The sequence below is a fragment of the Neoarius graeffei genome, chromosome 6 (genome assembly GCF_027579695.1).
Source record: "Neoarius graeffei isolate fNeoGra1 chromosome 6, fNeoGra1.pri, whole genome shotgun sequence".
NCBI classification, from domain to species: domain Eukaryota; kingdom Metazoa; phylum Chordata; class Actinopteri; order Siluriformes; family Ariidae; genus Neoarius; species Neoarius graeffei.
Genome location: NC_083574.1, coordinates 29,663,992 through 29,679,558, shown reverse-complemented (window position 1 = coordinate 29,679,558; position 15,567 = coordinate 29,663,992). Strand labels below are relative to the sequence as shown.

Below are 15,567 nucleotides of genomic sequence, written 5' to 3'. Positions count from 1 at the left end.
TGGCGGAGTGTGTTGCTGAACCAACCAAGGACGAAATAAAAACTCATCAGAAACAAAACCCAAAAAAATACAAAAAAGCAACAAAATATTGGAATGAAAGTATTTGATAGTAAGAACGTATCTTTTTTATTTTTTAATAATTATTATTATAGCATTTTTCAAAAATCGCTACTGTTGTTTCGCCGGTTTGTTTACGTTCTAAGCGGAAATGATTTGTCAGACATTTTATATAAAGTTTTTATTTATCGAATTTGGAAAAAATTAAAATAAAAATGCTCTGTTTCTCAAAATCTAGTGAATGTGGATAGAATAAAACAGTTAGTCCACTCAAGCTCATTGTACATGGCTTATAGCCAACTCGGTGCTACGTGCCTCGTCGGCTATCAGCTCATGTCTGACTCGAATTTGTAGAATAACTGTTAATTATACATTATACAGCAAGCATAGTTAGAAGTATAGTTATATCGTATAAAATCCTAAATGTCTCTAAGCTTGTGTGATATAATATATTATCATCCCTACATGATATTACAGTGCCATGATATCCCATGTCGTTTATTGTGTATTATATTATATTATATTATATTATATTATATTATATTATATTATATTATATTATATTATATTATATTATCAGGCCAACTGTTACACATTTAGCAAAGGAATCTTTCTCTTCCCAGTAAAACCTGAAATGAGCTAAACAACACGTGAATCTGGAATGATTTGCACAGGTGTTATGAACTGTATGATATTAACAGACACTTCCAAGAAGTTACCTTTCTGTCAGGGTAAATGGAGAATGTAATGAGTTCATTAATGTGATAAAAATTTATCAATACATGTTCAACTTAGGGCGGCACGGTGGTGTAGTGGTTAGTGCTGTCGCCTCACAGCAAGAAGGTCTGGGTTCGAGCCCCATGGCCGGCGAGGGCCTTTCTGTGCGGAGTTTGCATGTTCTCCCCGTGTCCGCGTGGGTTTCCTCCGGGTGCTCCGGTTTCCCCCACAGTCCAAAGACATGCAGGTTAGGTTAACTGGTGACTCTAAATTGACCGTAGGTGTGAGTGTGAATGGTTGTCTGTGTCTATCTGTCAGCCCTGTGATGACCTGGCAACTTGTCCAGGGTGTACCCGCCTTTCGCCCATAGTCAGCTGGGATAGGCTCCAGCTTGCCTGCGACACTGTAGAAGGATAAAGCGGCTAGAGATAATGAGATGAGATGAATGTTCAACTTAAGCTAACATTAGAATTTAACATGAGTTATATTTACTATATTTATTCGGGATGCCACCTAAAAATGGTCAAAAACCTCTGAGTTTTCAACGAGAAGAGTTAAACGGATGACGATTTTGGATCAAAAAGATGAAAGCTAGACGGCCTTTCCATTTCATAAAATCGGTGAAATTGAGTTCCCTCTGAAATTTGGTCATTGTGATATATGTTTATTTCTGTAATATCTTAAAAAACCAGGCCATTCTGTGGCTGGGAAATTATTTAACTTGAGGGGATTCCCTAGCAAATAATGTGCATGAAATCGCTTACTTCGCACAGTCAAGCAGACATAGGAAGTCCGCGTGCGCAGGTTTACCGTCTTCTTCTTCTTTTGGGTTTTACGGCAGCTGGCATCCACACTGTTGCATTACTGCCATCTACAGGTTTACCTCTGACCATACACTGACAGTTACATCATTCTGTCGCTAAACAAACAGCTGATCACACTAAGGTGCTCCCTGACCGCCGATATTTATTAGTTTGGTCCTGCGTTTCCTTTCCTTCGCAACAAGGTGTCTTTTCTTCTCGCTTTCTATTACTGTAGTCTGTCTTTCCAGTTTTATTCGCATCCTACATTGTTCTCTCCTGTCTCAAATTTGTATCCCACAATGCCTTGCGTGAACGGTGAAAGCCCACCACGTGATGCATGATGTACAGTGGTGCTTGAAAGTTTGTGAACCCTTTAGAATTTTCTATATTTCTGCATAAATATGACCCAAAACATCATCAGATTTTCACACAAGTCCTAAAAGTAGATAAAGAGAACCCAGTTAAACAAATGAGGCAAAAATATTATACTTGGTCATTTATTTATTGAGGAAAATGATCCAGTATTACATATCTGTGAGTGGCAAAAGTATGTGAACCTTTGCTTTCAGTATCTGGTGTGACCCCCTTGTGCAGCAATAACTGCAACTAAACGTTTCCGGTAACTGTTGATCAGTCCTGCACATCGGCTTGGAAGAATTTTAGCCCATTTCTCCATACAGAATAGCTTCAACTCTGGGATGTTGGTGGGTTTCCTCACATGAACTGCTCGCTTCAGGTCCTTCCACAACATTTCGATTGGATTAAGGTCAGGACTTTGACTTGACCATTCCAAAACATTAACTTTATTCTTCTTTAACCATTCTTTGGTAGAACGACTTGTGTGCTTAGGGTCGTTGTCTTGCTGCATGACCCACTTTCTCTTGAGATTCAGTTCATGGACAGATGTCCTGACATTTTCCTTTAGAATTCGCTGGTATAATTCAGAATTCATTGTTCCATCAATGATGGCAAGCCATCCTGGCCCAGATGCAGCAAAACAGGCCCAAACCATGATACTACCACCACCATGTTTCACAGATGGGATAAGGTTCTTATGCTGGAATGCAGTGTTTTCCTTTCTCCTAACATAACGCTTCTCATCTCATCTCATCTCATCATCTCTAGCCACTTAATCCTTCTACAGGGTCGCAGGCAAGCTGGAGCCTATCCCAGCTGACTACAGGCAAAAGGCGGGGTACACCCTGGACAAGTCGCCAGGTCATCACAGGGCTGACACATAGACACAGACAACCATTCACACTCACACCTACGGTCAATTTAGAGTCACCAGTTAACCTAACCTGCATGTCTTTGGACTGTGGGGGAAACCGGAGCACCCAGAGGAAACCCACGCGGACACGGGGAGAACATGCAAACTCCGCACAGAAAGGCCCTTGTTGGCCACGGGGCTCGAACCCGGACCTTCTTGCTGTGAGGCGACAGCGCTAACCACTACACCACTGTGCCGCCCTAACGCTTCTCATTTAAACCAAAACTTTCTATTTTGGTCTCATCCGTCCACAAAACATTTTTCCAAAAGCCTTCTGGCTTGTCCACATGATCTTTAGCAAACTGCAGATGAGCAGCAGTGTTCTTTTTGGAGAGCAGTGGCTTTCTCCTTGCAACCCTGCCATGCACACCATTGTTGTTCAGTGTTCTCCTGATGGTGGACTCATGAACATTAACATTAGCCAATGTGAGAGAGGCCTTCAGTTGCTTAGAAGTTACCCTGGGGTCCTTTGTGACCTCACCAACTACTACACGCCTTGCTCTTGAAGTGATCTTTGTTGGTCGACCATTCCTGGGGAGGGTAACAATGGTCTTGAATTTCCCCCATTTGTACAGAATCTGTCTGACTGTGGATTGGTGGAGTCCAAACTCTTTAGAGATGGTTTTGTAACCTTTTCCAGCCTGATGAGCATCAACAACGCTTTTTCTGAGGTCCTCAGAAATCTCCTTTGTTCGTGCCATGATACACTTTCACAAACATGTGTTGTGAAGATCAGACTTTGATAGATCCCTGTTCTTTAAATAAAGGCGGCTTCCCAACTCACACCTGATTGTCATCCCATTGATTGAAAACACCTGACTCTAATTTCACCTTCAAATTAACTGCTAATCCTAGAGGTTCACATATTTTTGCCACTCACAGATATGTAATATTGGATCATTTTTCTCAATAAATAAATGACCAAGTATAATTTTTTTCTCATTTGTTTAACTGGGTTCTCTTTATCTACTTTTAGGACTTGTGTGAAAATCTGATGATGTTTTATGTCATATTTATGCAGAAATATAGAAAATTCTAAAGGGTTCACAAACTTTCAAGCACCACTGCAGTATCTTGAATTGGGTCAGCAAATACAAAGCTAAATACCAAACAGGTCTCTGTTGGACACAAAGTATACTGATGTAGGTAGTGAAGAGCTGAATCCTAATGCCTCCCTATGAAACAGAGATGTCCTGATTGACTGAAGTTTTGTACATACAAAAACACTTGCACAAATATGCAAGCTGATTTATTCACGTGGTCTTTTGTCTGGAAAGCAAAACCACATGTCATGTTGGGTTTCGTGTGTTTTCATTCATGAATTTGCAAATTAGCATATTTCTACTGAGCAGCTTTTAAGCAAGCAAATTGATTTAGCATCTTCAGTGTGATTTACAAAGTCTGAAAGGCATTTCAGAATGGTGATTGCCTGTGCAGTTTAATACAACCAAAAAGCAGGTGTGATGTTTTTGAGTGCATTTTCCTGCTAATCAAATGACTCAAGTTATACCACTGACTTATTACCTCCACCAACTTTGTTGGAGAAGGTTATGTTTTCGACTCCGTTTGTTAGTTCATTTGTTTGTTTGTCGGTTCCCAATGTAATGCAAAAAAGTAGTGAACAGATTTTGATGAAATTTTGAGGAAAGGTGAGCCATGGGCCAAAAACAGTTGATTAGATTTTGACACAGATGCAGATCCAGGATTTTTTTTTTGTCTGTTCCCAATGTAATTTGAAAAGTAGTGAATGGATTTTGATGAAATTTGGTGTCCAGCTTTATTATCCAATGTTCAAGTGATTTGATTTTGATGTTGATAATACACCAAGCAGTCATAACATTATGGCCACTGACAAGTGAAGTGAATAACATTGATTGTCTTGTTACAATGGCACCTGTCAAGGGGTGGGATATATTAGGCAGCAAGAGAACAGTCAGTTCTTGAAGTTGATGTGTTGGAAGCAGGAAAAATGGGCAAGTGTAAGGATCTGAGCGACTTTGACAAGGGCCAGATTGTGATGGCGAGATGACTGGGGCTGAGCATTTCCAAAATGGCACATCTTGTGGGGTGTTCCCGGTATTTAGTGGTTAGTACCTCCCTAAAGTGGTCCAAGGAAGGACAACCAGTGAACCGGTGACAGGGTCATGGGTGTCGAAGGCTCACTGATTCGCATGGAGCACAAAGGCTGGCCCATATGGTCCAATCTCCCAGAAGAGCTCATGAAGCGCAAACTGCTGAAAAAGTTGACGGGGGCCTTTCTGTGTGGAGTTTACATGTTCTCCCCGTGTCTGTGTGGGTTTCCTCCAGGTGCTCTGGTTTCCCCCACAGTCCAAAGACATGCAGGTTAGGCTAATTGGTGGCTCTAAATTGACCGTAGGTGTGAATGTGAGTGTGAATGGTTGTTTGTCTCTGTGTCAGCCCTGCGATGACCTAGCGACTTGTCCAGGGTGTACCCCGCCTCTCGCCCATAGTCAGCTGGGATAGGCTCCAGCTTGCCAACGACCCTGCACAGGATACACTACCGTTCAAAAGTTTGGGGTCACTTTGAAATTTCCTTATTTTTGAAAGAAAAGCACTGTTCTTTTCAATGAAGATCACTTTAAACTAATCAGAAATACACTCTATACATTGCTAATGTGGTAAATGACTATTCTAGCTGCAAATGTCTGGTTTTTGGTGCAATATCTACATAGGTGTATAGAGGCCCATTTCCAGCAACTATCACTCCAGTGTTCTAATGGTACAATGTGTTTGCTCATTGCCTCAGAAGGCTAATGGATGATTAGAAAACCCTTGTACAATCATGTTAGCACAGCTGAAAACAGTTTAGCTCTTTAGAGATGCTATAAAACTGACCTTCCTTTGAGCAGATTGAGTTTCTGGAGCATCACATTTGTGGGGTCGATTAAATGCTCAAAATGGCCAGAAAAATGTCTTGACTATATTTTCTATTCATTTTACAACTTATGGTGGTAAATAAAAGTGTGACTTTTCATGGAAAACACAAAATTGTCTGGGTGACCCCAAACTTTTGAACGGTAGTGTAAGTGGTTACGGATAATGGATGGATGTTAAAATGATCAGGAAGTTTGTTAAAATCATGACAACATTACCATAGCAAAGTCAGATCCATATTACATGTTCATCATCCATTCACACTGTTGATGGTAAAAGGATTCAACCTTTGAACAAATTTTATTCACACATATCTTATGAACACTGCTTTATCTTGAATCGGCATTGTACTCCATGTGTAGTTATGCACATGTGGCAAGATTTAGTTTCAGTTTTACTCTTCTGGAAATCTCCTTCCGAATCTGTTTATGTGAACAAACCTGTTTTCCTCCCTCTACTTTGTAAGTGAAGGATTTTGTCTGATGATACTTTGCCCACTTTATTCCTCATGTGTCCAATTGTACATATGACTCCCAAGAACATGCCAGTAGGTGGACTGGCTGTGCTAAAATTCCCCTCGGTGTAAATGAGTGTGATGAGTGTGTGGTTGATGGCCTACAATGGACTGGCAACCAATCCAGGGTGTACTCCTGCCTCATTCCCAGTGTTCCTGATATAGGTCCACCCCTGCCCTGGCCAGGGAAAAGCCATTACTGAAGATGAAAAAGTTTTATTTATTTATTTATTTATTTATTTATTTTAAATATATGCTCATTTTGAATTTAATGTCAGCAACATTGTTCAAAAAGCTGGGACGGGGCAACAAAAGACTGGAAAAATCTTTTGTTATGAATGAATAAATGCATTCATGATTTTATACCTTGTGTAAGAAGTAAAAAGCTGAATCCTCAAATGTTTTTTTTTTCTATTTTTATTTTATTGGACATATACACTGAGGTGAAGTAAGTATTCACATACAGTTGATTTTGTTATTCGATATACAACCCCATTTCCCAAAAAAATTGGGACACTGTTTAAAATGTAAATAAAAACAGAATGCAATGAGTTGCAAATCATGGAAAGCCTATATTTCACTGAAAATAGTAAAAATACAAAATATCAGTTGTTGAAATTGAGAAATCTTTTTTTTTTTTTTAAATATATGCTCATTTTGAATTTAATGTCAGCAACATTGTTCAAAAAGCTGGGACAGGGCAACAAAAGACTGGAAAAGTTGTGTAATGTTAAAAAAAGAGAGATAATTAGGTTAATTGGCAACAGGTCAGTAACATGATTTGGTATAAAAAGAGCATCCCAGATAGGCTGAGTCTCTCAGAAGTAAAGATGGGGATGGGTTCACCGCTCTGTAAAAGACTGCGTGGATAAACAGTGCAACAATTTAAGACTATCATTCCTCAATGTAAAATTGCAAATAATTTGGGGATCACATAATCTATGGTGCATATCATTAAAAGATTCAGAGAATCTGGAGAAATCTCTGTATGCAAGAGACAAGGCTGAAAACTGACATCTGTGATGTTCAGGCCCTCAGGCGACACTACATTAAAAACAGACAATTCTGTCATGGAAATCACTGTATGGGCTCAGGAACACTTCAGAAAACCATCGCCTGTGAAAACAGGTCATCACTGTATCCATAAATAATTATCACTGTACAGATGTGGAAGGCAGATTTAATGATTAGGATGATAAGAGAAAAGCCAGCAGTCACTGGAAAAGAGTTGCAGGACGACCTGAAAGCAGCCAGAACAGCAGTTTGTTTATGGTTATAAATACACGTTTTTTGTACATATTTATAAGTAAAAATCAAAAGACATAATGTGTGTAAATCTAAAGTCAATGTATACACTGGAAGTATATTAAATAACAAGAATAAAATTGTCTGCATATTTATTTCCCTTCACTGTAAGATACTACATCGAGTGTGTATTTTTTGCTGTACGTAGTGCATTGGTTTGACTGATTTCTGGGACGACCTTCTCCAAAAAAGGCACACACATCACAAACCTTCATATACCTTTGGTAAACAGTTGTCCTACTGATTTCAGACTGGAAGCCACTTGATCTCACCATCCAGTTGCCTTTCTGGCATGTGTGATGAGCATTAGTGTACAGAAGCCCTGCACTGTGCTGTGTTGCATTTCCTCATGTGATGTACATGTGTTTCAGCCCGCTTTATGGGGAAGATTTCTACTTCGAGATCCCTCGGCCGTTCCAGTGTCTGTCCTTCTACGTTTACGCCAAGGGTGTGTTTCAGAGGGAGCTGACCATCGGTTAGTTTCTACATCACACACAGACACACATCAACACACATAAATAGTAACGTGAGTGTGAATTTCAGATGGACATACTGTACCTATCAGTGTATACATTACAAACTTTTATTTACACACATATTCTCTAGTCTAGTCCTATAAAAGCCTTTTTTTCCCCTCACAAACACTTTTATGTGGGAAATGAAGAGTTGAAATCCAAGAAAGATTGTAGCAGCATATTGTGAACAGTTCCTAAGAGAGAGCGCTTCCAGAAAACAGCACAGGATACTAATCTAAAACCGTAGCAACAAGTGGATGAAAAGTCAACAACACATGGGATTAGAAATGTCTGAATGTTGGAGCGAATCAGAAGAGAAGGAGCTACTGGCCATTTGTGTCGAGGACAAAATCATTTGTCAGATGAATGGTGCAGAAGGGGATCCTTTTTTTTTTTTTTTAATCCCCTGCTGGCCGAAAGGCCTGAAGTGGGATTATGTTGTGGCGATGTCCGTCCGTCCCAGGAAAGGTTGCTCACCTTCTGAAATCAACTCCTCTCACAATTTTTGGAGGAATTTCGCAAAACTTGAAAAGAGACATTGTTATATGCCGGTAATACGCATATTGTAATTTTGTTAAATTCGGTCACATTTTACCAGAGTTACAGCCCTTGATTAACAAAATACTTTGACAATAATAATAACAAAATACTTTGACAATTTCATGAGAGCGTATTTTCCTTCTGAAATTAACTCCTCGCACAATTTGTGGAGGAATTTCACCAAACTTGAAAAGAGACATTGTTATATGCCTGTAATACCCATATTGTAATTTTGTTAAATTCGGTCACATTTTACCAGAGTTACAGCCCTTGATTAACAAAATTATACTTCGACAATTTCATAAGAGCGTACTTTCCTTCTGAAATCAACTCCTCTCACAATTTGTGGAGGAATTTCACCAAACTTGGCAAAGGGCTTTGTTATATGTTGATAGTACGCATATTGTAATTTCGTTCAATTCGGTAGCATTTCACCAGAGTTACAGCCCTTGACTAACAAAATTATTTTTATCCCCCGCTGGTGGAACGGTCCAAAGGGGGATTATGTCATGGCGATGTCTGTCCGTCCGTCCATCCGTCCCGGGAATGGTACTCACCTTCTGAAATCAACTCCTCTCACAATTTGTGGAGGAATTTCACGAAACTTGACAGGATTCTTTGTTATATGTCGATAATACAGATATTGCAATTGCGTTCAATTCAGTCGCATTTTACCAGAGTAATGGCCCTTGATTACCAAACTTGTACTTTGACAATTTCATGAGGGTGTATTAAGCACTTATAGCATAGATATAGTTGCCAGTGGGGGATATTGTGTTCTCAGAGCACTCTTGTTTTGTTTTAGTTTTTTTTTCTGGTGAGAAAATCATCAGCAGACTTCAAGATTCTGGTGCAAGTGATAGGATGCTGGAGATAAACAAGAGCAAGAAATTGAAGTGTATGAAACAACCAATGAATCAAGGCACAAATGAATAATTATATACGATAAAGTGTGGAATTCAGACAGATATAACAGGATGCTAATAGGATGCAGGCAGTTCTGAACATTATAGATTTTACAAATACGGTATAGTGGCCAAAAGAAATGTTAGGTGTGTGACTGACGTGCGTGTGTGTGTGTGTGTGTGTGTGTGTGTGTGTGTGTGTGTGTGTAGGGAAGGTGGCCCTCAGGAAGGAGGAGTTGTGTAATTACAATGGGAAGGAAAACTGGTTCCCACTGCAACCTGTGGATCCAAACTCAGAGGTGCAGGTAAGGGGTGTGCGTATGCATGTGTGCGTGCGTATATGCATGTTCATGTTTGTGGTTTGTTTTCAGTTAAAAGGGACATGCCATACACTTTTCGATTATTTTACAAGTATATTATTCCCTGAGATTCTGTATAAAGTTTGCAAGTTTTTTTATTTGAACAAGACACCATGGTTCTTTTTCTCATTCCGTTTTAACATGGTCTAAAACAGTGTTTCTCAATCTGGGATGTGAATTTTTTTTTCAAGTTGAAGCTAATTTTTTACTCGTAGTAGGGTGCAATTGCTGGGTTGCATCCAACATTACAGCCGCCTCATTAAGCTACGGTCACACTCTAGCTCGCGATGCTTTGCGATGGGTTGTCGATGAAAATGAAGCATTTTGGTGGTGATATACACGTGAGCGAAAAGTTGTGGTCACACAGCACACGAACACTTGACTGTCGCACCTGTGCATGCTTGAGCCTGGCGCAGCTCTAGTGGCCACACCCACTCACGGAGCACGTTGTGCACGCACTTGGGACACAGTCATTATGGGAAACACCTGATACTGATTTGAGCTCAATCAGCACACACAGATATGAATGCTGTTTGTTCTCACAGAGGCTTTGCGAAGTATCATCATTATCACTATCACATTTGTTTCTAGCTAAGTTTATAATGCTGTTTAAATACTCTGCTTTCTGTTTTGCTTTTATAAATATCATGCCGGCGGCACGGTGGTGTAGTGGTTAGCGCTGTCGCCTCACAGCAAGAAGGTCCGGGTTCAAGCCCCGTGGCCGGCGAGGGCCTTTCTGTGTGGAGTTTGCATGTTGTCCCCGTGTCGGCGTGGGTTTCCTCCGGGTGCTCCGTTTTCCCCCACAGTCCAAAGACATGCAGGTTAGGTTAACTGGTGACTCTAAATTGACCGTAGGTGTGAATGTGAGTGTGAATGGTTGTCTGTGTCTATGTGTCGGTCCTGTGATGACCTGGCGACTTGTCCAGGGTGTACTCCGCCTTTCGCCCATAGTCAGCTGGGATAGGCTCCAGCTTGCCTGCAACCCTGTAGAACAGGATAAAGTGGCTAGAGATAATGAGATGAGAAATATCATGCCTGCTAATAAATATTCTTCCTGCACTTAGATCCGTCGTCTATCTTGTAGTGTCCTAATCCCCAGATCTTTAACCCAGCTACATATAAAAAGTTGTACGCCTCCATGCTCTTCCAGATTTTCATCTGTTTGTCTGTGTAGAACAATGTCTGCAGCACCAGGTAGTTTGAGATGTCAGGCAACTCAACGGATGGATAATTTTCCAACTCATAGGAAAAATCCTTCTTTGTTAACATGTACAGCTCTATCCCAATGAGTGGGTTCTATATCCACTTCTTTTGAGTATACTTCTTGGTTTTAATAACTTGCTTGTTTGCTGTACACAAACATGGCAATAAGTTCTTGTGTTAATCGACCAGACTCCACTTTTGGATCATTAATCCCTTTTGACTGAGAATGCCCTGCATGCAATGGTTTGGCTTCTGGCACATCCATACAGTTTTAAATATAAAACCTACAATTAAAAATAGTTTGTTTATATTGTATTTATTTAATTCCTGGGCTCCCACCTGTAACAGGAAGTGATGCTGCATCCCATTAATACACTTACAATAGATTATTAGGTTCTAATAGAATAGATGAGCCAAAATAATTGGGGATCTTTTTCAATGGGCCCCGACTTATTACAAGTGCGAATAGGTGGGCCTCAAGGCAGAAAAGGTTGAGAACCCCTGGTGTAAAACATATTAAATTTGTAAATAGCTTCATTCTGATTGGTTAACATCTTTAAATGAGAACTCTGCCATCCACACCTGTCGAATTGTTTTGCTACACAGTGCTGTTTTTAAGATGACTTCCAGATGCTTGTGTACATCTCATCTCATCTCATCTCATCTCATTATCTCTAGCCGCTTTATCCTGTTCTACAGGGTCGTAGGCAAGCTGGAGCCTATCCCAGCTGACTACGGGCGAAAGGCAGGGTACACCCTGGACAAGTCGCCAGGTCATCACAGGGCTGACACACAGACACAGACAACCATTTACACTCACATTCACACCTACTGTCAATTTAGAGCCACCAGTTAACCTAACCTGCATGTCTTTGGACTGTGGGGGAAACCGGAGCACCCAGAGGAAACCCACGGGGAGAACATGCAAACTCCACACAGAAAGGCCCTTGCCGGCCATGGGGCTCGAACCCGGACCTTCTTGCTGTGAGGCGACAGCGCTAACCACTACACCACCGTGCCGCCCCGCTTGTGTACATATGAAACATATTCCCAAAACTATACACATATAATTTTTTACATAGCTTGTGTGCCCTGTCACGTTCCTGACATTGGGTTAAGCTATGTTGCTAGGTTAACCTGAATTAGCAACAGCTAACTGGCTGAAGTGGTGAAAAAGAACCCTGAATAACATTAGTGCTTACAGGAGCTCACGTCGGTGCATGTTGGCTGACAAATTTATCAAAATCACACAACATGAGTTATTATTCCAATACTGTGGTCAATTCAGATAATGTAGCCTAGCAAACGAGGTTTGTCAAACTACAAAGAATGTTAATGTTAGCTGACTGGTTAATGTTACCTGAGGGCTTTAACTGGTCAGGGAAGCGAACTGAAGTTCAGTCCACAAGGAGAAATCTGTTACAACATCCAATACAGTGTTTAACGATTGATTTTTTTTTTGACATTTTAAACATTTTACTTACGGTTTGCAGACTGGCACAGCTTCATCTTCTTGATTCAGATTGCTTAAGGCAATCTGTTATGAGGGGTGTAATATGTTAATGAGGGGTGGTACCATAAAAAATGAGCGGAGTTTCTGTGTAAGAAGCATGCATGTTTGTGACTGCCCTGTTCTCTCTGCCTACTTTCTGTCTATGGCCATTACTGGCTGGGAAGGTAACAGTCCACTTTGAAAGGCCCAGTATGTCACCACGTCATGCCAATATACCTTAGTTCAAAAACAAGAAAAAAGTTTTCCATGGCATGTTCCCTTTAAAATGTGTGTGATTTGTGGCTCATATGTGAACTTTGTACATGAAACATTGCAAGTTTGTTTTCATAATAATAAGCAACCCAAGTGTGCCAAAACTTTAATCTTGGTGAAAAATAAAGACAATGTTGCACGTAAACTGTGTCAGACAATATTAAAATGCAACAAAAACACAGAGAGGAGCAGATTTTCTGTGACTCAGTCTCTTTGTGGCCGTTATGTTAGGCCCTGGTCACACTACAGCTGGCAATGGGTTTGTGAATACTTGACGACGAAAAATTGGCAGCATTGTATGATGCACAGTGAATGTTCTCTGAGCTTTGCAAGTTTTTTTTTTTTGTGTGTGTGTGTTTCTCTGCCTCATGAGTGATAATACTTTGCAAAGTCTCTGCGAAAACAGCGTCCTTATACGCACGTGCTGATTGCGCTCAAATCAGCATCAGACGTTTCCCATAATAAATGGGTCCCAAGCGCACGCAGCGCGCTCTGTGAGTGGGCATGGCCACTTGAGCTGCGCCAGACTCAAGTGCGCGAAGGCATGAAGGTCAATTGTTTGCCTGTTGTGTGACCACAACTTTTAGCTCACCTCTAGATCGCCATGCATTGTCACCAAAACACCTCGTTTTTGTCGATAACCCATCGCAAAGCATCGCGAGCTGTAGTGTGACCATAACGTTATATCATATAATGTACTGGAATGAAAAGAAAAATCCAGATAAATATTGGTGAACAGAAATGAAGCCTGAGAGTTACTACACTGCTACTAAAGATTGCTGTGCTGTAGAAACTACCCAATAGAAAAGTGATTCTATTCTCTGGATCTGGATGTTTCTCATTTCATCTCATCATCTCTAGCCGCTTTATCCTGTTCTACTGAAGCCTATCCCAGCTGACTACGGGCGAAAGGCAGGGTACACCCTGGACAAGTCGCCAGGTCATCACAGGGCTGACACATAGACACAGACAACCATTCACACTCACATTCACACCTTCGGTCAATTTAGAGTCACCAGTTAACCTAACCTGCATGTCTTTGGACTGTGGAGGAAACCGGAGCACCCAGAGGAAACCCACACGGACACAGGGAGAACATGCAAACTCTGCACAGAAAGGCCCTTGCCGGCCACAGGGCTCGAACCCGGACCTTCTTGCTGTGAGGCGACAGTGCTAACCACTACACCACCGTGCCACCCTCTGGACGTTTCTGTGACAATTAAATATGATTAAATACAACCTGAAGGGGAAGTATTATGAAGAACTCACTTTTTCAGCACTTGTGCACATACAGTTGGGTATCTGGAACCTACAGACACACAAACTCTGAACTAAGACAACCCAGTCAGTTTATTTTGGGCTGCGTATTTCAAAAAACGTGCGCCAACAAGCTGTTCAGATTTGGCTCTTCCTTCTATGTCACAAGTGGAGCTCAGGAGAATTATGCCGCCTCCACATCCGAGTATCACCACTCATGGCTTGAGAACTGACTTTGCAAATGAATATTGATAAGCAAAGTGCGACCTGATTGGCTGGTGGAAGGGGGGGTGGGGTGATCAGTAGCTCATTATCATTGAAAGGAACAGGTACTCAAATCCGCCGTTTAGAACAAGGCTGTTAAGACAAAGAGAGAAGGGAGCTATGGTGGTTTTTCCTTGTAGTATTTTGATGAAAGCATGTCACAGACATTTCATTAAGGCCTCAGGGAACTGGGTCAACTTGTGGAAAAGAGGTATGCCACCTTTAATGCTAACAAGAATTCACGTCCAATGCTGACATTTTTGTTCGTCACTCCAGCTGAAATATATATATATATATATATATATATATATATATATATATATATATATATATATATATATATATATATGTGTGTGTGTGTGTGTGTGTGTGTGTGTTTACTTACATAATTAAATTTTATTTCTAGATTTATTTAAACATTTATTGAAATATTTATTAATGGACACAGTGCCTTGCATAAGTATTCAACCCCACTTCAACCTTTCTACATTTTGTAGTTAGAACTTAAATTGACTTCATTGAGTATACAGTGTCTTGCAAAACTATTCACCCCCCTTGGTGTTTGTCCTGTTTTGTCGCATTACAAGCTGGAATTAAAATAGATTTTTTTTGGGGGGGGGGCTTAGGACCATTTAATTTACACAACATGCCTACTATTTTCAAGGTGCAAATTGTTGTTATACACAAATGATAATTAAGATGAAAAAACAGAAATCTGGAGTGTGCACAGGTATTCACCTCCCACCCACTCCCACCCAAGTCAATACTTTATAGAGCCACCTTTTGCTGCAATTCCAGCTGCACGTCTCTTGGGGTCTGTCTCTATCAACTTAGCACATCTAGCCACTGGGATTTTTGCCCATCCCTCAAGGCAAAACTGCTTCAAGTTAGATGAGTTGCGTTGGTGTACAGCAATCTTCAAGTTATGCCACAGATTCTCAATTGGATTGAGGTCTGGGCTTTGATTAGGCCATTCCAAGACATTTAAATGTTTCCCTTTAAATCATTCCAGTGTAACTTTAGCAGTATGTTTAGGATCATTGTCCTGCTAGACCGTGAACCTTCATCCCAGTCTCAAACCTCTGGCTGACTCAAACAGGTTTTCCTCCAGAATTGCCCTGTATTTAGTGCCATCCATCTTTCTTTCAGTCCTGACCAGCTTTCCTGTCCCTGCAGATGAAAAATAACCCCACAGCTT

At 40.8% G+C, this 15,567-nt stretch overlaps 1 protein-coding gene across 3 annotated transcripts in view; it reads left to right on the top strand.

The window, feature by feature from the left end:
• Nucleotides 1–15,567, top strand: part of rasa2 (RAS p21 protein activator 2) — a 112,210-nt gene that overhangs the window by 37,380 nt on the left and 59,263 nt on the right. For all 3 annotated transcript variants that reach the window (XM_060923550.1, XM_060923551.1, XM_060923549.1), the window contains exons 3-4: nt 7,933–8,036; nt 9,732–9,826. In XM_060923550.1, coding sequence (XP_060779533.1) covers nt 7,933–8,036; nt 9,732–9,826 — 199 coding nt within the window. The remainder of the gene's footprint in view (nt 1–7,932; nt 8,037–9,731; nt 9,827–15,567) is intronic.